Genomic DNA, 20,252 nt, shown 5'->3' with positions numbered 1-20,252 from the left:
TTGGTGTGAGGAAACTTTACTGAGGTCTGATATCACTTCCTGTATGCATCATGTGAACACACGACAAACACAAGAACACTATTTACACTAAGCCCCGCCCACCCAAACGGAAGCTGGAAGCCGTCATCCCGGCGTCCTTGCCGTCCGTCTACACCAGCATAGCTTAGCATCACGGGCTGTTAAGATAAGCTAAATCCAGAGCAGGGCGTCACCTATTTCCCGTCTGCATATTCAATCGACCCACGTGGTCCCAGTCGGTCAGAGTCAGCCAAGCGACATCGAGAACGGACTTAACCTGTAGCACGTCAAACGCAGGTGCCGCACTGACACGCGGCCGTGTAAGGAAAAAAATAAAACAGTATTCTGTACCTTGCGGCCCCACAGACGCAATGACGTGTGCCCCATATTGTTTTGATTTCACCGATCACCACGCTGCGCGTGCGTGTGTGTGTGTCTGTTGTTGTTGTTTGATATTTTTGCTTTGTTTGGCGGCGCGTCTGCTCGTGCGGCGCCTGCTTGTGACGTGAAGATGACCTTCTCGCCGCCTGTTGGCTGTGGCCGACAAGGGATGGACCGGGACCACGCGGTCGATTAAATCTGCAGGACGCAGCGCGGTGGCGGCTAGGCTAGGCCATGCCCAGCTCTGCAAACAAAGATGCGCATAAAACGTTGTCGTCGTGAACACGCTACCTTGCTACTTGCTAATGCAAATGCGCTAGCCGTTCAAACAAGAAAACAAAGAATCTTTTAAGCAAAAAACATCTTAAATATTAAAAAAGTCATCCTAGCTTTGCTTGAAAAACAGAAATAGTGTAAACAGATTGACAACTTCACAACATTTCGGACGTTAGCATATTAGCTAGCATGCTAGCTGCAGTGTTTCATGCACTTGTCAGTAGAAGTCTGTAATTATTTGTCCATATTCACAAGCTAACAGCATTCCGTGCCACTGGCACGTTAGCGTCATAGGAAAAGAGCTCACTGGCCGTGGGAGGTCTTCGCGACAGGCTCCGCCCCCGCCGTGAAGCCGTTGCTGAGGTTGTCAGAGCTCGGGGGCGCGGCCGGCGTGGGCGCGGCCCGATCCCTGGCAGCGGCTTGGCCCAATGAGCAGCTCTTCTTTGGCGGCCTGGGCGGGGCCACGGCCGATCTGGCCTGCCGCTGGGCGTCGGCCCGCAGCGGCGGCCTGGTCGGCGCGGGTGCGGCGGTGGGCTTGCGAGAAGGGGTGGGGCTACTTTGTTCCCTTTGGTTCTCTGAGGGTGTGGCCTCCTTGTCTTTGGGGGCGGGGTCAGCCGCCTCAGGGGGCGGGTCCTGCTGCATGCTGCTCTGCCGCGACGTCCCTGAGGCAGGAATCTCGCAGCTGTCGGTGCGGCGGCGAGACGATTCGTGCATCCGACTGGTCGCCACCACCGCCTTCATGGCCGCCTGCCGTGTCACGGTCGCATGACGGTCACGTTGTGTCGCGTCACGTGGCATGTGACGTACCACGACGACATATTACGGTCACGTCATTTATGTCACGTGATGTCACGCTGAGGTCACCTGGCCGCCATGTGACCATAACATGACACATGGGTGTCACAAGATGCCACATGACGGACCTCACGCGGTGTCACCTGTCACGTGACGCCACATAACACTGGTCACGGTAAGGTGATGCGTGACTTGACACCATGTCAAATGATGTAACTTAATGAATTAATCAAATTGATATTGTGACGTGTGCCACACCTGTCACGGTCACATGACACGTCACGATATGGTCACACATGACTGTAATTTGACGTAAAGGATGGTCACGTTACATCACGCCACGGTCATGTGATGGCACTTGACGGGCACGAGAGCGTCACATGACATCCGATAAGAGCGCGTGATGTGACGTGTCAGTCAGGCGACACAAACTTGACGTCACGTGACGCCTTTTCACGCGCACGGCATGCCAGGATGCCGCGTAGCCTCCGGCGACCTGAGGTGACCTGCGGCGACCTGAGATGACCTGCGGCGCTTTTGGCTGGCTCACCTTCAGCTTGCGTCTGGCGTTGAACTCTTGCAGCTTCCTGTGCGCCGTGTCCATGTGTGAGAAGCGCGCCGCCTTGCCCAGCACCCACGGGTGCTGCAGGGCCTGGCACACGCTCAGACGCTTGCCCGGGTCCAACACGATCAGCTTGCTCACCTGATGAACGCACATGCACACGCATGACTTCGGCTTCACTATTAGACTTACACTCGGATGGCGTTAGCATTGCTTTCATGATCGATGGAAGGACGGACCCGCGGACGATTGGACGAGTAGATGGGTAGACGGATGAACCGCTGGGCGGACGATTAGACGGACGGAGGGATGGATGAATTGACGGATGTGCAAATGGATGAATTGATGAATGGATGGCTAGACGGACCAACCGCTGGGCAGACGGATGGACTGATGGACGGATGAGTGGATACATTGACTGATGGACGAATTGACGAGTGGACGGACAAACGCACGCACGGCGGGCACCCACCAGGTCCTTGGCGTTGAGCGAGACGTCGTCCCACCAGGGCGAGACGAACTCGTAGTCGCAGTTGAGGATGCGCGTGTACATGTACTGATCCCCCCGCGCGTCGAAGAAGGGCTCGAACCCGCACAGCCTGCAACCGCCCCACAAAGGTCACCGCCCCGCCGCGCGTGTGTGTGTGTGCGTGCGTGCGTGTACGTGCCAACTCACAGAATGTAGAGGATGACGCCCACCGACCACATGTCCACTTCTGGTCCATAAGCGTTTCCTCGAAGAATCTCAGGAGCTCAAAAGACAAACAAACAAAGGTGACGTGATGCAGCGCAACCATTCCGACTGCGACCGCCGAACGCTCTGCTACGTCCTCAACTTATGCTATGACGACTTGACTCTCTTCTACATCAGCGCCTGCTTCAAGTCGGCGCAACGTGAAAATCAAAACGTCATGTGACTTGGACACGGCGCAGAGAGGCGTGTTGCGAACAACCCTGCCAAATGGGAATCCAACAGAATGAAAGGAAAGGATGTGTTTGTTCTCTTGGACGCCATGGGCGTGTCCGCCAAGTGCACTGAATCCACGCCTCACTCAACTGCAGACTGTCTGTCTGTCAAATGCCGCGTCTGTGGCCTGGAAAATGGATGCTATTGCTTCGGTTTTCTCCACTTTGCTTTTGAGATGTTGTTAACTGTTGTGCTCGTAAATGCTTGTAGGTGTTGTCTTTGCTTGTGTGAAGCACACTGAGTTGTCGTGTGTATGAAATGTGCTATATAAATAAAACTGCCTTGCCTTGCCTATTCTGTCTGGTATCGTTTCCATGCCATGTCGTCGCAGGGCTTTCCACGACGCGACAATGAGGCACTCTAAAGTGGCCATGTCAGAGTGACACCGCGGTCCACGTGCCGTCTTCTTCTTCTTCTTCTTTTATTTATTTTTACCCCCGATCCTTGCTTTTTCCCTCCTCGCCGTGACAGGATGCGCATGCACTCGCAGCCAACAACGAAGCGCTCTAAAGCAGCTGCTCCAGCCCAGAGCCCCAGTCCACCTGCTGGCTGTCAAGTTGAGACTTTTTCCAAAACATTCCACCCTCCTTGCTCTTCCATCTTTATCTGTAAGCTGTGCACACACTCACAGCTTACAACAAGGCGCTCTAAAGCCACCATGCCAGCCACCTATTTCAAGGCAAGATGCATTATAGAGTTGTAGGCATAGCTGGTTCGCGCTGATACAGTCTGCTTTATATCCCCCCAAATTCTTGAATATGCGGGTATGTAGCATGTGCGCATTAGCATCATCTGTTATGTAGCATGTGTGTTGGCAGGACTCACCACAGTATCCTGGTGTACCGCACACCGTCTTCATGGTCACCTGATTATCAATTATTTTGGAAAGACCAAAGTCAGCTGAAACACAACGCACACACACACACGCACACACGCACACAGTTGACGCCAAGAGTGTGCGGCTGTCACGGTAACGCCGAAGGTGTCACTCACCAATCTTTAGCGGCGCATCGAGCGAGAGGTCAGCGTAGAGCAAATTCTCCGGTTTGAGATCCCGATGCACGACACCGTTCTCGTGCAGATACTGACACACGCACGCACGCACACACCAAGGTTATTATTATTGTTGAAAAAAATCTAAATAAATAAAACACAATTGAAAAAAAACATTTTCATAAATGAACTGAATAAAAACAATTGTTGAAAACAAAGATAAAAATGTAAAATGCAGTTTAGGTTAGTTAAGACTATAATTAAAGTGGAAATGTTCTTTGTTGTCAATTAATTTCATATGCATTTATTTTGGTATTACTGCTCGGCCGTACGGAAGAACGGAAGGTCCAACAGTTGTTTGGGAATTGTAATTGACACTTTTTTCATGCAATAATTATCAGGACATTTCTTTTCTTGCACTTGACAAATAGCTGCATAAATTTAAACTAACGCTAAAACCATTGCATTGATGGTAACACGGTTAGCAATGAGATGCTAATGCTAACAACACACCCAATCAGAGAACAACTACTTTTTTCTGACATGATACATGTGAATTGTGCTCATCGCAACACGCACACACGAGATCTAGGTCATCTACGGCGTAAGTGTGTGGGTGTGTGTGCGTGTGCGTGTGTGATTTTAATCCCGCGTGATGTTAATCTGTTGAGCAGCTGGATGTTACATAAGAACACTCGATGCGACAACGACACAACAGCAATAAGAAGCAGCAGCAGCAGCAGCACACTGCAGACACAAAGCAGCCGAGCGCTTCCATCACGACGAGAAGCTAAATGCTAACTCCGATAACGTGATTGACGAAACATTATCGATAGCCAATCGAGGCGGCTCATGCGTCACTCAACATTTGTTAGCCTAGCCTGGCACCAGTTGTCCGATTTTCTGGTGAATTCTGAAGTCCATAACCGATATTTGGAGTCAATATTCATTTACACTAAAAGTGAAACTATGACTGTCAAATTTTTGGAACATCCCAACTCCAACTCTTTGTTGAAATGCCTTAAAGCACGTTTGTCAAAAAACTTTTCAGATGTGTGACCTGGGTTTTTTTTTCTGACTCTAACAAAAAGTGCAAAAAGTGAGCTCACCGGCTCAGCAAAATGTCAAAACAGTTCAACGAAAACCACCACAAATAACTTAATAAATATTTCCTTGACTTTTAAAACTGTAGGAAAGAAACAGGCTAATTGTGGCACAATGCCAAATAGTGCCAAGCGGCCATCTTGGTGGAATTTTCAAACAAGTATGGAATGTGTGCTTCAAAGGCCTCGCACATCCTCCAGACCAAATTCAATCAGCAAGAAACAATCAAGTAAGACAACTTTTCTGGCGCTCTCCCGGCAAATCACGTTTTGCTCGATTTACAGGGACTTTTTGGGGTAAGCGCCAACGTTTGAGATGTCACGCCCATTTTGGGCTGTCGCAATCGTGGCCCGTACGAGCTTATCGCAGGAGAATTTCAACTCAATTTCCTTTTTTGTAATGAAGTTATTTGGGTTCTTCGACTGATGGTCGAAGGACGTGAAAGACGGGCGGGGCACTAATGTGGAATGGTGTGAAAGGGAGGACCCGCGGGCCAAAAGCGACCCGTGGGCATTCTCGCCCGGCCTGTGGGAATAGAGAACTCATCAAGTGCAATTTTCCAATCAGAGTGACTCCTGTTGTTGCTAACTTTGCCCACTGAAGGGCGCACTGACAACCGCATCGATGACATTGTGAAATTGGTTGCGACATTGGTTCTTGGGGGACATATACCACCAGCATGTAAATATGGTCATGTGGCAAGAAGCCGCGTTCCAGTAAACGGGCTTACATTTTACTTTCTGTGCAGATGCGAGATGTGAATATTCCGTAATACTGTTGCCAGGGCCGAGATAAGGAGGGAGAAATGGGCAACTTTATACTTCCTCCTCGTCGTTTTTGAACATCGAATGATCACGTATGCGTGAACGGGCAACTCATAACCGATGTCTATGATGATTATTTCGATTCTTTAACAATGTTTTTTGGGTGTATTTTCTGATATGTTCAATTGTGGGGGGTTTTTCCCACAAGTTATTGTATTGGAAGTATATTCCTTGTTTTTATACATGTTTGCAATTTAAAAAAAGCAAATGCAAAGCAGACATCCTACCGCCACAGCCTCCAGGATCTGTTTGATGACGTGGGCGGCGTCCCTCTCGCTGTAGTAGCCGCGCTCCACGATCCTGAAACGCAAACGTCACGTGTCACCTGGCATCGTGTGAAGTGTGCGTTGAAAGCTCGCGGGACAAGCCATCTGAAGTGTCATGCCACGCACGGGATGACTCATGTGCCAAGCGTCACGTGATAAGCCACGTGACACATCACGTGATGTGTCGGGGGAAAGGTCATGTGACATGTCAGCTTAACGGTCATGTGACACATCAAGTGACGTGTCAAGTGAAATGTGATGGGACTCGCAACATGGCACGTCATGTGACATGTCGGGTGAAATGTCATGACACGTGACAACACCTGTCAAAAAGCTCGCCTCCTGTGACCAGCTCCAGAATGAGAGCGATGTCCGTGTCCGTCTCGAAGATCTCCTTCAGCTGGATCTGAGGAGCAAACAGGAAGTAGCCTGGTCACAGGTTTGATGACGCGGCGGCGGCAGCGGGAAGCAACGTCACGCTTACGATGTTGGGGTGCGAAAGGCGCAGCAGGACGCCGATCTCCGTGCGGACGATCTTCTTGTCGATCTGCGGCTCGGGAAAACAAACAAAGTCATGCTAGTTAGCCGGCAGGCTAGGCTAGCTTCTAAGTGCATCTTTGTGAGACCACTGACCGTCTTCTTGAGAACTTTGACGGCGTACGACTTCTTCTTCTCTTTTTCTTCACAGCGATACACCACAGATGTCGCACCTCTGAAAACACAACACCTCCTGCTAGTTCATGCGAACGTTTGCATGCATGTTTTGAACGTGTGCACGCATGTTTGTGTGTATATGTGTTTGCGTGTATGTAAGAGTGTAAGAGTCTCCAGATGGAGGAAACAGATCATGTCCATGCAGGCCTGCCTGGTCTCCATGGCAACAGCACACCTGCTAACAGGCCTAGCGACTGCGCGCTAACACATTTGTGCATTTCGCGCTGGGGTGACGTAACGCTTTTGTTTTGTGCAACAAAAAAAAAACAACAACCCTCAACTACATTAGCCATGATGCTCTGCTGCTTCATCCAGGTGGACTACTGGCTTTCGTCATGACAACAATGTGACATTACTTTGTTCTTCCTCCAGGTGGTCTCAATTTTAAACCACTAGAAATCAACAGGGATTAGTCACGTGTAGAGAAATAATAATAATAATAATAATGAAAAACATTTAGTTGTTTTTGACTGTTTCAACATAGTGCAGATTAACATGCGCTTGCTTTGTTCGTGCAGTGTTGTCGTTGCGTTGTTTGTTGTGTCGTGTGTTTGCGTTGTGTTTTGGGTGCTGTGTGTTCGTGTTGTTTTGGCTGTGGTTGTGTGTTTTTCTATGTTTGTCTTGTGATTGCGTGTTGTACTGCGGTTGTATGCTGTTGTTGTTGTTGTTTTTGTCGTGTGCAAAGACGCGAAGGTGTCGGCGGCCCTTGCAAGTTTGCAGTGCGAACCCGAACGCCCCGCCCCCCGCCCACCATTCAAAACAACGCTTCATTTTTGTCGTGCGCGTCCGGACCGACCTTCCCAATTCGGAGCCGAGCGTGTAGAACTCCTCCACCGTCCCGTCCCTGCGCGAGCCGTCCACCCAGAAGTCCGCCGGCACCGCCTCCGAACCGGGCCGGGACGTCGGCATCTTGACGCTGCGTTTGCGGCTTGTTCCGATCACGCGCGCCCTCTCCAGTCCAGATGGGGCAGAACCGGATTAGGGGGTTGGAGGGAGGGGGTGGATTTCTAATCCCGCCTCCCGCTCCGTTTAAACCCCAAAACGCACAACCGACATGGACTTTTCTTCCTCCTCCTTCTTCGTTCTTTTTTATATTTTACTCCAATCCAATACCAGAACCCGGAACCTGCTCGGCCTCCATCGTGCCTATAAGTGCTCGAACGCTGGTTCCGTTCGGACCATGACCGCACTCGTCACGCCGAAGCAGCCTTCGGACCGAGTACGACCCGGTTCCGTTTTTAAAAAGGGGGATCTGGCAACAAGCGTCGATGGTCCAAATGGTTCTGATGTCTTGTGACGTGCTGTGATGTGTTGTGATCTACGGCGGCGGTTGCAGCTGTAATCTCTTAGCCCCGCCCCCGACAGCATGCGAACCAATCTAAGCCTCACCATTGGACGCTTGAGCTGTCACTCAAAATTCAGACCGCAACACGCGCAGCACTTGCCCCCACGTCTTCATGGCGTCATTTCGTTGCACACACAAATTACCTCAAGTTGTTTTTTATTCTATACAGTCAATGACTATTGGATTGTTTAAACGTTCTCAAAAACCATTTAATGACGTTTTGCTGTGTTGCCGCAAGTGGCCACCGGGGGGTGCGCCGGTCAAGTGCAGCCGACGTAAGGACGTAATGTCGTCACACGCAACGTCACTCCACTTCCTGGTCAGCGTGTACTTTGTCAACAAACCAGACTGGCGAGTCGAGTTCGGAAGAAGGTTTCAGCTTCCTTTCACGTTTGCTTTCGTTTCAATGGCGGCATTTGCACGCTCGGCGCTTGTTTTTCCCCTGGTGCTTTTTCTTCTTCCAGTCTGGCGAACGCTCGCCGTTCTGGCGGCGTCGCAAACCGACGAATCTAGGAGCGGCCCCGCCGAGGGTTCGAGCGCCAACAGCAGCAGCAGCAGCGCAGCCGGAAGTGGGGCGGCCGCAACCGGAAATTCTGGAAGAGAAGGCCAGACGCTGAGCGGCTTCAAAGCGGACTCGTCGATGGTGCAGCGAGCCCTGTACGTCCTCGTCGTCATCACTGCCGTCGGCCTGCTTTACTTCCTCATCAGGGCCGTGCGGTGAGCATCGTGACGTCACAGTGTCGTCACTCCATTGACTGCTCTCAACGTTAAAATATAATATTGTGCTAATATTCACGCGTGCGTGCATTGTGTGTGCGCGTGTTTCGGGATTGTGCACACACGCGTGTGTTTTGTGCTGTGCGTGTGTTTGTGTTGTGTGGTGTGCATGTGTTTTTGGTGTAGCGTGAAGAAGGCGTCCCCAAGGAAGAAGTACGGACTGCTGGCCCACTCGGAGGACACGTTGGAGCTGACGGCGGCGGCGGCGAGCGACGACGATGACGATAACACGCTCTACGAAGCTCGTGCCCTCCGCAGGTCAGAGGTCACAAAGTGACGTGGCACGACCCATAGCATTCTGACCTTTGAGCTCAAATCCTTCGTGTGTTCAGATGAGATGCCGGAGAAGACAATCGACGGCCAGCAACCGATCGCCTCCGCAGGAAAATCAACCAAAGACTCTTTATTTTTCTGTGGTATATTTTTGTTGATATTTTTTTAACATTTGTTTGACTTTTATTGCCGAATTACTTTTATTTTTACCTTATATATATATATATATACATATATATATATAATTTGTTTTTGCTGCCGTTGTTTTCCAAAGAGGAGGCAGAGCCAGCTGACTGTCACTGCTTGTGGTTGGTCCAAGTACGTTTGCCTATCCTGGTGCTGAGCATCATGGGCAATATGGACTTTGTTTTTTTGTTTTGATTGACTGGGTATGGGGCTCAAGCAGGTGTATTGCTGACGTTTGATCAGCAGTTGTCATTTGGACCAAAACGTCCACGTTTTTCCCCCGAATTCACATTAAAATTGCTACTTTTCTATTATTGAACATTCTTTTTGTCTGCGCCATCATTTGCATATTCATCTACAAATGCAATGTAGACTTATCAACCTGACTGGACAATACCGTAATTTAAGTAGCACTCAATCTGATTTTCCTTTGTACGCATGTCTTATATGTTCCCCCAAATTTGTTGGTATCCATTATGAGAAAATGCAACTATTATCCTCACAGTAATTTGCTCAATTGTTATATCTTGTGTTCAGACGTGTATTTCTTGTGTAAAGCGAAGCTGTCTTAGCTTTCTAACAGTTTCAGCTGTCATTCGGGCCCAAATCAGAGCTGTTGCCACCTCCTGGTGTGACACCCTTCTTCTGTACCTACGGACGTTGAGCAATACCAAACTAAATATCCTACTTTTGAAATAAACCCTGAATGCTCTTGGAAGAAATTAATTGACACAGATGCAACGGAAGCTATAATTACAGGTTATGATTTTTTTTTTTAAAGCTTCATTTAGTTTTGGTAAATGCGAAAGCTAAATTTACCATTTTTTAACTTGATCTTTGTCACGATAAAACCTGAAAGTAGATGGGGGGGAGTTCTTGCTTCTGAGGGGGTGGCGCAGCAGAAAATAATTGAGAAGCTAATGCAAGTCATGTGCTACGCAAATGTTGATAATTCAGACAAAGGGGGCGCTGTGAGGATTTCTTTCCACTGCTAAGCAATGCGGGAGCCAAGCGACACGCTATTGGTCAGCGCTGCGGCGAGAGCGCTTCCTATTGGCCGCTCCTGCTTCCGCTTGTCTTGCGAATGGCCCGCCAGTCGAGTGACAAACGGCGCCATCGTCAAATTGCGTCTGCTGGAGTGTGCGACATTTCGCCAAAACCAAACGCAAAAACAAAAATAAAAACACGTGAGAGCCCGCTAAGCCTTTCTTCTCATCCTGTCTTAGTCGAGACTTGAGTCCTCCGACAAACGGACACGCGAAGTCGAAGAGAGGAGGCCGGGAGCTCCCGCGGCTCGCTGCTAACGTTCGCTCGTCACAAAGGGCCTTTTTCAATTTTATTTTTGGAATTTTATTTTCATTTAAGTTTTTTGATTGTCTCGTGCCAACGTGTCCGTCATCGATGAGCTGCCCGGTCAACCTCCAGGCGCTGCCGGCTGCTGTTTTCCACCAGGTCCTCAGTCCTCAAAACGTGAGGGCAAGGTGAGCAAACTTTCCGTTCAGTCTTCCTTAGGGATAGTTATTGATAATATTAATTTGGTTGCAAGGGCTACTACTTAGACAATTGAAGAACAAATCTGTAATGTATAGCATTTGTAGGTACCGTAAAAGACTTAATGTGCGTGTAACACGACGCTTAGTGTCAGAAAACAGCTATCAATCTAAGCCAAAATTGACATCCAAACCTCTGCCCACTTCAACCTCTGCAAATGTCCAAACAAGCCAGCATGCATTTCTTGGCCTGTAAAGATCTCAGCATGTCACAGAGCACCTGAGGAGCCCATAAACACCTCCAAACGAGATTGGAGTTTGGAGTGATGTCGTTGGAAAAGCTTACCACATTCAGATCTTTCAGGACATGACAAGGAACAGTAACAGAACATTTACACGAGCGAATGGTTGCATTTGGCGGTAGAGTGATTTCCTCCTTGACAAAAAGGTGACCCATGTTGTCCATGTAGACCTGCGGGAAGGTCCCTCACAGCACTCAGCTTCCCCAAATCCAGAACTTGTTTGTGGGATGGTCGCCCAACTGGAGAGAAGCTCTGCATCCAACTGTGCTCTCAGAGGTAAAACACTCAATCTTGTTGTCGTCTGTGAGTCACTAACGAGATCACATCGACCTAAGTTGAGAAATAGTGCCGAGCCAGTGTTATCCATTGTGTGCGCACGCCGTTATGCCGCCACATAAATTTTGAATGACAAATTAGATGAGCCCGCAGCCATCCGAAGACTGCAAACCCGCCAAGTGGATGGCGGCTATCTACTGTCGACGCAGCACGGAAAAGATCCGCAAGGACTCGGCGGGGGATGTTCCAGCCACCGGAGGCTTTAAGTTTTTTAATGGTTTTGATATGTAGGCATATGCTACAAGTACAAAAGTATTTAAGTGACGGCTGAAATTTTGTCGGGGTGTGTTTTCAGCGGGCACACCTGCAGCATCTCGACAGTTGGCAGAATTTGTCAACATCTTCAAGCCTTGAATTCAAGCTCATTGTGTCTCTAATTTGCAATTGAAATCATTGGTTCTTTTATCTCAAACACTTCTTTTATCCTTCCACTGAGGAAACATGTCAGGTAAATGATCATCTAATAACCCGTCTGAGATCAAAGAACCAACGATTTCAATCCTCACACATTGTCTTACACATATATAGAGATTTTAGATCGATATGTCGATGTATAGAGTATATGCATTTGTGCTTGATGTCTTTAATCATTCAAATTGGTCTGTCTTATTAACTGCGCTCTTTCTGCTGTGGCAAATGTATTCTTTTTTACTTTCCAGAGACTTGAAGTGTTTCTGTGTGTTTAGAATGCCCCGCCTCCTGCTGCGCGAGAAGGCTCTTCGTCTGGCTCAGCGGCACGCCCGCCGATGCAACGCGTCTCGCGTCCACTGCTTCTTCCTGGGCTCTGTGGCCGTGGATGCAGGTCAGAGCTCACGCGTCTAGCGCGTTAGATCGATGCCACAATGACATCGGCGTAATGTCAAATACCGCGTTCAAAAATGTCTTTTGTGTGTATGTCATGCGCAATGCCGCGTACGACAGCATGTTTTGTGCGTTGCAAAATGTGGTTTGCCTGTACAAAACCATCCACACGCACGCACAAGACTGTTACCACGCTTGCGTCTTCTCTCCGCTACGCACACAATACCCGGATTCACGCATGCAATGCGGGCGCCTCAATTTTTAACCAATCAGGAGTCGGACGGTAGGGCAACATGACCCCTGTTGACTGTTAGAAAACAAACAAACGAATGGATGGATGGTTGGTTTTGGGTCATTATAATAAGCTTGGTGTCGTCCCGCGTGTCCTCTGGTGTCCACAGACGAGGAGGGCGTCACCGTGACGTTGGACCGCTTCGATCCAGGTCGAGAGCAGGCCGCAGACTCGGGCCGCGTTCCCGCCGCTCCGCTGCCGGGGGATGTCCTGGTTCCTTGTTTGTTCTCCAGCCAGAAGAGCGCTGATGATGATGTCATCCAATCAGAGGCTGAGTTGAAGCGCTCCATCACTGTAAGTCCCGCCCATCAGTCAAGCCATGCGCATAGTGTGATGTTTCCATCATGAAACACAAGTTTCCATTTTCTTTGTTCAATCTTCTTTTTTCCCCACTAAAGAGACAGAAAAGATGCCATAATGCTACACAACATAACATATGTATTTTTTGGGTTGGGGGTGGGTGGGGATCTAACGGGTAAATGGTGTTTCAGTTCAATCCAACGGGGAAAATGGATTTGCTGGAAAAGCACACGCATAAAGACAGTGGGGCTGTTTTTGGCCCATTTTTGCCCCTTCCCGACCAAGGATGTTAAACGGCCAACTATCTTATGTCTTCTCAAAGGTGATCCTTCTGTCTGAGGTTAGGGTCAAAGATTTGTCACTGTAATCGGGTCCAAAACGGGTCAGGCTGACAAATAACTCTTTCTTGATTTTTTTTTTTAATCAGCAAAATGAAACTAGCATGCATTTTCAATGTTATCAATTAGTTTTGGAGAAGCAAGTGAACTAACTAACTAATCTTGAAACGCTCCTTTTTCATCGGCAATATGGATGCACCCTACGTGTCTTGGTGTGACGTCAGCAAAGGAGCTAGTCACAATTATTACATTGCAAAACGCTTAAATTTCACCCGAAAACTGCGCTCAGTCGGCACCAACATTTGTGAGGAGCAGGCACGGCCGATGACTGCTTTGACGCTTTACCGTGACCTTAAAAAGTCAAGGTTTCAATAACCGAGAATACTGACAGTCACTGGTAATCGATTCTTCTTTCCTTTCTTGGAGGGGACATCTGAGCAGGGCACAATATTGCAGAGTTGAGTAAATGAGCCATCTCTCCAAAGTTAATTGCCTCCAAAAACAAATTTTCCCTCTTGACGTGTCACGGGAAGAAGGAGTGAGCAAGACGAGATACTGCAAACAAAGATGACTTTTTGCTCTGGTTCATGGGCATTGTCCTTAAATAAATAAATAAATAAAGGGCCAGCGGGTACTAGTTAGCCCTAAGCGTGGCAAGTTCACGTAACTGATCTCGTGCTAATTTTGATATTAATATCTTGAATGTTTATATCTCGATGACGATACAATAACCATATCTGGCCTAGCCCTGTGTAGCTAAGTCGCGGCGCGTCGCGTGTAGGGTTGAGCACCGGGAATCGAGTGGAACCGAAACTAGCACTTCAGTTCTCCCGGAATCGTTCAGGTTTTAAAATGTCGCTGCCACATTACCATTCCTAATCCATCGCGCGGAGGAAGCCGCCCAACACAGACAAAGTACCAATAGTGTGCGCACAGCGCGGGGCAACCAATAGGAAATGTGTGTGTTCGGACTGTCGTGTTATGCGAATGTAAAAGTGCGTGCGCGGTGACAGCGGTCGGCGACGGCGCCACCAACGTTTGTGGTGTGCTTGCGTCAGATGTTGCAGGCTCACGTGAGCGGCCGGCAGCCTCTGGAGCTGTGTCAGCTGATGAAGGTGAAAGGTCGCGTCAGCTGCCAGCAGCGGGGAGACGCCGCGTCCTTCTGGCTGGGCTGGTGGTCCGTTTGTCCTTCCGTCCGTCTTGACGTCCACCCGGTCCGCCCCGTCACTGTCATCCCCACCGCGCTGCTCAGGAGTTTGAGCAGCGCGGGTGGCCGCCGGCGAGGGTGAGAGCGCCGCCGCTGAGCGCTGCCACGCGTGCGCAGAGGCGCGATTATATCTGAGGCGCGTGTCGTGCGCTTGTGCAGGTTTGTGACGATGGATCAGAGCAGGAAGTTGTTGCTGCTGCTGGAGTCTGACCCCAAAGCCTCCAAACTGCCGCTGGTTGGCGTGTAAGTCACACACACACACAGCTGCAGCGATTCATCGACAGCTACTCGATGAGCATAATCCCGCAATCTTCTATGTGGCCAGCGACGCACATGATTGTTGACGAAGCGATGTTGTGATTAGACCAAGTCAATGCCACATGGTTGACATCTGCCGGCGGCGGCATGCTAACGGGTGTTTGCGACTTTGCACTCCTGTTACGATCCAAGAATGGATGGAAACGCAAACACGGTGTCGGTTTCTGCACCTATATTGGCCTCGGGTTGCATGAAACAACTTTGAATGAATCCCCTCCCGGGTTGAAAAGAAACTGAAGGCTGACACGGTTGGGATGTAAAGATATCCAAAAAAAACTATTTTCATCATCAATTGATCATTTCATGAGCATGTTTAACTCGCAGTTGTCCAAATGATCTCATTTTAGACTTTCAACATTAGATATTTTCATGTGTGTCCTCCTTCATCTTTGTTTTTTCCCAAATAATGACAGAATGCTCAACATTTTTGACTATTTTCTGACATGTTAGGGACCAATTCATTTTTTTTGTGCCTTTTCTGCACTGTCAATTTGAAACGCTGCTCTGTTTTTGAAAAATGGATCTGATTCATGGAAAATATAATCGACATGTTGATTGGTTATGAAAAGAATTGTCAGTTGCAGGCCACCCAACACGGATTCCATCCGGAGGCGGCGCTTGTCTTGTTGTGAGCTTAATGTTCGTCCTGTTACGTGACAGGTGGCTGAGCGGCGTGAGCCAGGTGTCCAACCCTCACGTGTGCGCCTGGTGTCTCAGGTTCCTCTTTGGCTCCGCCCTCCAAGACAGGTTGGTGATGTGACAGGAAGCGGAGACGCGAGAAGCGCCACAGCCACTTTTCCTTGTCTGCTTGTCAGAGTTCTGTCAGAGGACGGCGCTTTCCTGCTGGTCATCTTCGCCTCCCCGCACGCGGGCCCCGCCTTCTTCCAGTGTCGACGTTGGCCTCCTTCTGCCGCTACCGCTCAGGTGGACTGCCGGCTGCTGAGCGCCTCGCAGTACGTGACGCTGTACCAGGTGCGTGTGACGAGGAGCAGCGGGACGAGGTTGCGTGAAGGCCCGAAAGGTGACAGTTGGGTGGTGGTCCGCAGGGGGCACCGGCAGAAGGTCAGACTTTGGAGTTTGAGCTGATTCCAGAAGGTCACACGAGGCAAATCCAAGCGTTCCAAGAGGCTCAAAGCTCCTTCAGCGGGTGAGATTCTGGACTTGAGCTTTTACTAGACTTGAGTCGGACTTGATTTTTAGGCAGGGCTGTTTTGAGACCCATTTAGTGGCCGATTGGTTCCGTGAACAAGATGGTTGCGAGCCGAGAGGTGCGGACTTACAAAAGCGCTCAGTGTTGACAAGTATTTCAAAAAACAAAACAAAAGAAAACAGCAAGTCACTTTAATTCCCGCTAGAAAACTGGCTCAAGGGGCAGATTCATTGGCAAGAGCAAGGTACCGAAAAGACATTACTAAACTCAGGATACAAACGACTAAACTGAGAGAACATATAAGCATAAAATGTTGTTTTTTTTTTTATTCTTCAAATTTCTCATGCATTGTAGTCAGATTTTTGTGAGTGGGAAAAACTGTGTGTGAGGGCCCCCATCTGAGCCTTACTGGCCTGTCCTGTTGGCAGTGGCGGTCTTCAGGGGGGGGCGGCGGCGTGCGGCAGTGAGCAAGACTCTGGCGTGGAGGACGACGAGTGGTCGCCGCGACCTTCGCCACGTCCCCACCTTCCCGCACAGCAGGTCGGTGAGGTCATTGGAGGTCGGCACCACCTGCCGTTTGGGTTGCGTTCTGGCTTGGGCGACGTAACGACACGACGTCTTTCTTTTCAGGCTCCTCGAGTTCAGCCGGCCGTTCCGGAACTCTCTCTGTTGATGGAAAGCAGCGTCGCCGCGGCCGACTCCGCCCGCCACCCGGACGACGGGGAGCGCGCTCTTCCTCTCCTTCACAGCACCCCCGACCCCAACTCGCCTCACCGGCCCACCTGCCGCCCCCCCCTTTGCACCCCGGTGGTCCACACCCCTCCCACGCCCGACCCTTGCGACCCTCACCTCTCCACACAGGCCAGCGGCCTTGTTTCTCCGGGTGCGAGCACGGGGTCGCCCCCCTGGATCGTACGCCCCGCCCATGTGACGGAATCATGCGACGCACACCAGCTGCTTTTCCAGCAAGAACGTCAGCTCCGCCTCCTCCAGGCTCAGGTAACAGCAAGCGACTCCCTCCGTTCGACAGGAAGTTGACCAAACTGAGGCTGAACCCCGGTCGAGCCTCTGGGGGGCGGGGCTCGTTTATGATTGACAAGGGCCCGAGTCAACAAAGTGTGGTCAGTGACAGCAGAGGGCGCCATGTCACCAAAATTCACTTGGTCACAATGCAATCGACAAAATGGAGCATAACATCGCCTTCCTAAAATATCAGCCAAAGTCATTCCATTTTTTTCCGAAAACATGAAAAACTAAACCAGATACCGAATAGATTATTTGATTATATTTATTAATAATTTCATTTCAGGATCGAGTATGCATATATATATATATATATATATATATATATATATATATATATACACATACACACACACACACACACACACACACACACACACACACACATACCACCCTTGCTACATTTGCTGTGTTTTTTGGTTGGGTGGGTGTGTCCAGGTCCAGTTGCTGCTGGAGGCTCAGGGGGGCCAGCCAACCCACAAGACCACCTGTACCACCAGTAGCGTCGCCGTGGCAACAGGTGAGACTCTCGTGTTGAATCATCAGTTGCGGGCCTGATTTGATTTCATGATATTCGGTTGGATCTCAGGTGCCAGTCTCCTTTGGGGCTCTCAGACCCCGCCTACCCAGGAAGTCCCTCGTCCCCTTGCCTCCGCCTCCGCCTCCGCCTCCGCCTCGCCCTCCCGGGAAAGTGATGTCGCCGGTGGGGAGCCGCCGGTCGAGGTGGAGCCCCGCGTCTTTGGCGACCGCACGTGTGACCGCGCCCACGTACGTGACGCTCATGACACGCACAGCCTTTGTCCTCATTAGGGTGGCGTGTATGGATGGGTCGGTACCGACAGCAGGTGTCGGTATTGGCCCGCCCCGTGCCGGCCCTATTTCAAGATATCGGTTACTTATGCAGGCTGCCAATACCGGCCACTGGTACTTGAATCGAATGAAGTTTTATTTACGGAGCACTTTTCACACATAAAAGTACAACTCAAATTGCTGTACAATAAAAACATCCAAATACCACATAAAAGAGAAGACTCGCTCAAAAGATCCGCTCCCTCCTTGAAAGGGTACTGAAACCAAAAAGTACGAAAACAGGCCGTGTCCAGGAACACAAATCCATTAGAAATTGCCACTTTTTTTTTTTTTTTTTACCCTGCACGCCTTGTATCTGGTCAACATTGCAACAAAGAGAAAAGTCTGTAAAATTTTGTCAATTGTGTTTTTTTTTTTCGGGGGTTGAATGTCATTGTCTTATGTTACAATGCATACAATGGGAAACATCAGCTAATTTGAAAAGAGCTCGTATGCAACCCGACCTCGCTCACTGGGGCCGAGAGGCGAGGTAGACCCGGACCGGATGCTGTCAGAAGGCAGCATCGAGAGGAACGGCGGGCCAATTGACCAGCCGCGTTCCCGCGCGGACGCCGGCGCCATAGCATCACTTGCGTGACCTGGCTTGCTGTGCGTGTTTGTCCCCTTCAGATCCGGCCGAGCGGTCGCCCGCAGGAAGCGGACGAAGCGACGAGGAGCCCCCCGGCGGCCGCGGCCGACCCGTCCCAGAGGAAGGGGCATCGTGGTGCTGGAGGGGGCCAGGAGGTCATGAGCATGATGGCGCAGCAGAGCAGGTACGCACGCACGTCACGTCACGCCCGCGACGTTCGATATATTTTCGGTACAAAAAAAAGATTTTTTTTTTTTTTTTTTTAAATGTTTATTTCTAAAAGATGACAAGTAAATGGTACATTTTTTTAGAAAAAAATAAAAGCGAACCATTCGGGTGATATTCTAAAAATTCACTAACAATAAAGATCTCTTAATTTTGTAAATTATTAAGACACTGAAATCTTTAAACACTCAGCAGCAACAGCCTATGACACATCTAAGTATTCAAGTTAAAGACTAAGTTGTCATTACGGTACATATATACTTGAAGTGGTTTCAATTGTGGGATGTGAGACTTAGAATCATCTGAAATTTGGGGCGTTTGACTTTTGAAGTGTTTGACCTTTAGGCTGTTTGACTTTGAGTACTTTGAATTTCGGATTGTTTGACTTTGGAGGCAATTGACTGGGGTGTTGAACTTGGAGTAGTTTGAATTTTGGGATGTTTGAGGCGCGTGACTGATAGTAGTTTGACTTTTGGCTATTTTGTGTGTGGCAGCGCGACCCCCTCATCGGCGTCGGGCAGTGCTCTGATGGACCCGGACGGGACTGCCATTTCGCTGGGGTACCTCAAGCGCTCTCCACTGGGCCCCGCCCTCTCGCCGCTGTCGCCCAGCAACATGTCGGTGGCCACGGCCACATACATGCGTCGTCACGGCCTCCTGGCGGCCCCCCTAGAGCTCCTCCCGCAAAGTCAGCTGATCAGGGAGCTGAGGCCCAAGATGGCGCTGCTCGCCGACAAGATGGCCGACGGCGACAAGGAGAAGGCCGGCCAGCCGCCGTCTTTGGCACAGGCGGCCGGGGACGCCTCGGTGGGCAATATCCTGGACCTCAGTCGCCTCAGACAGCTGCCCAAACTCTTCTAGCAACTCACGTTGCTTTTAATTTGAAAGGGTGCGTTTTGGTTCCTCCTAATAAAGTGCTTTTCGTTTTAATTGGCATGTTTCGGCTTGTCTTTATCGGGCGGTCACAGTTTGAAGGCCTTTGGTGGGCAGCCGAGCCGAGCCGGCTGCTGACAAGTGTAAGCGTGGTACGCGCACGGAAAGTCGACACAATCATGTGTGAGCACTTCAAAATGGCCGCCGAAATGCAGAGCGCCTTGATGGGCGGGTATCTGCACTTGTCAAGCATTCTTATGGAAAACGTCGCTATTGGCAAATACTGACGTAAAAGTGGCAACAACCAGTCTCTTGTTTGCCTGAGGACAGACATGACTTTGATTGTAAAATAAATGTCAATGACACGTAAGAAACAATAAGTCCATCCGCCAAATCGAGGTTTAGGCCCGCGCGGGGCTGTGTGCGCATGGACCTTTGAGAAATGGGATTTCTTGTAAAGCAACTGCATGGGAAACTCCAAGGCTTCGTGAGGCTTCATGTGCGGAAGAAAAGCATCCTGGTCCCAAGTCGGGAGCATCTCGAAGCTTCCGGGCTCGTCTTCCAGGCTTCAACGACTGTCGTCTCCTTTGGGCGGCCCGGCCAATCAGCTGTCAGATCAAGTAAGGAAGGCCCGCCAGCTTTGCCGAGTGTCCAATCAGAGAAGGTCGTTGCTCCAGT

General features: G+C 49.9%; 3 protein-coding genes across 3 annotated transcripts; 2 read left to right on the top strand and 1 right to left on the bottom strand.

Moving 5' to 3' along the window:
- LOC147139240 (calcium/calmodulin-dependent protein kinase type IV) lies at positions 1 to 8,949 on the bottom strand. The gene is made up of 11 exons (XM_086046547.1): positions 7,697 to 8,949; positions 6,820 to 6,898; positions 6,671 to 6,733; positions 6,510 to 6,592; positions 6,148 to 6,220; positions 3,993 to 4,083; positions 3,825 to 3,899; positions 2,709 to 2,784; positions 2,505 to 2,631; positions 2,021 to 2,173; positions 1 to 1,422 (listed from the first exon to the last, which is right to left on the bottom strand). The coding sequence occupies exons 1-11, from the start codon at positions 7,807 to 7,809 to the stop codon at positions 979 to 981; spliced, it is 1,377 nt and encodes a 458-aa protein (XP_085902673.1). The 5' UTR covers positions 7,810 to 8,949; the 3' UTR covers positions 1 to 978.
- Positions 7,682 to 9,800, top strand: fam174c (family with sequence similarity 174 member C). Its single transcript, XM_086046554.1, has 3 exons — positions 7,682 to 8,962; positions 9,149 to 9,280; positions 9,355 to 9,800. The coding sequence occupies exons 1-3, from the start codon at positions 8,358 to 8,360 to the stop codon at positions 9,356 to 9,358; spliced, it is 741 nt and encodes a 246-aa protein (XP_085902680.1). The 5' UTR covers positions 7,682 to 8,357; the 3' UTR covers positions 9,359 to 9,800.
- A 699-nt stretch (positions 9,801 to 10,499) lies between these two features.
- stil (STIL centriolar assembly protein) lies at positions 10,500 to 19,631 on the top strand. The gene is made up of 15 exons (XM_086048501.1): positions 10,500 to 10,962; positions 11,442 to 11,549; positions 12,296 to 12,411; positions 12,812 to 12,996; positions 14,399 to 14,625; positions 14,707 to 14,790; positions 15,526 to 15,612; positions 15,681 to 15,837; positions 15,912 to 16,012; positions 16,444 to 16,555; positions 16,646 to 17,014; positions 17,477 to 17,558; positions 17,628 to 17,806; positions 18,518 to 18,660; positions 19,196 to 19,631. Exons 1-15 carry the CDS (start codon positions 10,883 to 10,885, stop codon positions 19,560 to 19,562), a joined length of 2,397 nt encoding a protein of 798 aa, XP_085904627.1. The 5' UTR covers positions 10,500 to 10,882; the 3' UTR covers positions 19,563 to 19,631.
- Positions 19,632 to 20,252: the final 621 nt, after the last annotated feature.

This window comes from Filicampus tigris, chromosome 12 (genome assembly GCF_054856515.1).
Source record: "Filicampus tigris isolate MCC_2025a chromosome 12, RoL_Ftig_1.0, whole genome shotgun sequence".
NCBI classification, from domain to species: domain Eukaryota; kingdom Metazoa; phylum Chordata; class Actinopteri; order Syngnathiformes; family Syngnathidae; genus Filicampus; species Filicampus tigris.
Note: the sequence above shows the minus strand (reverse complement) of the source record. Positions and strands in the feature narration are given on the sequence as shown.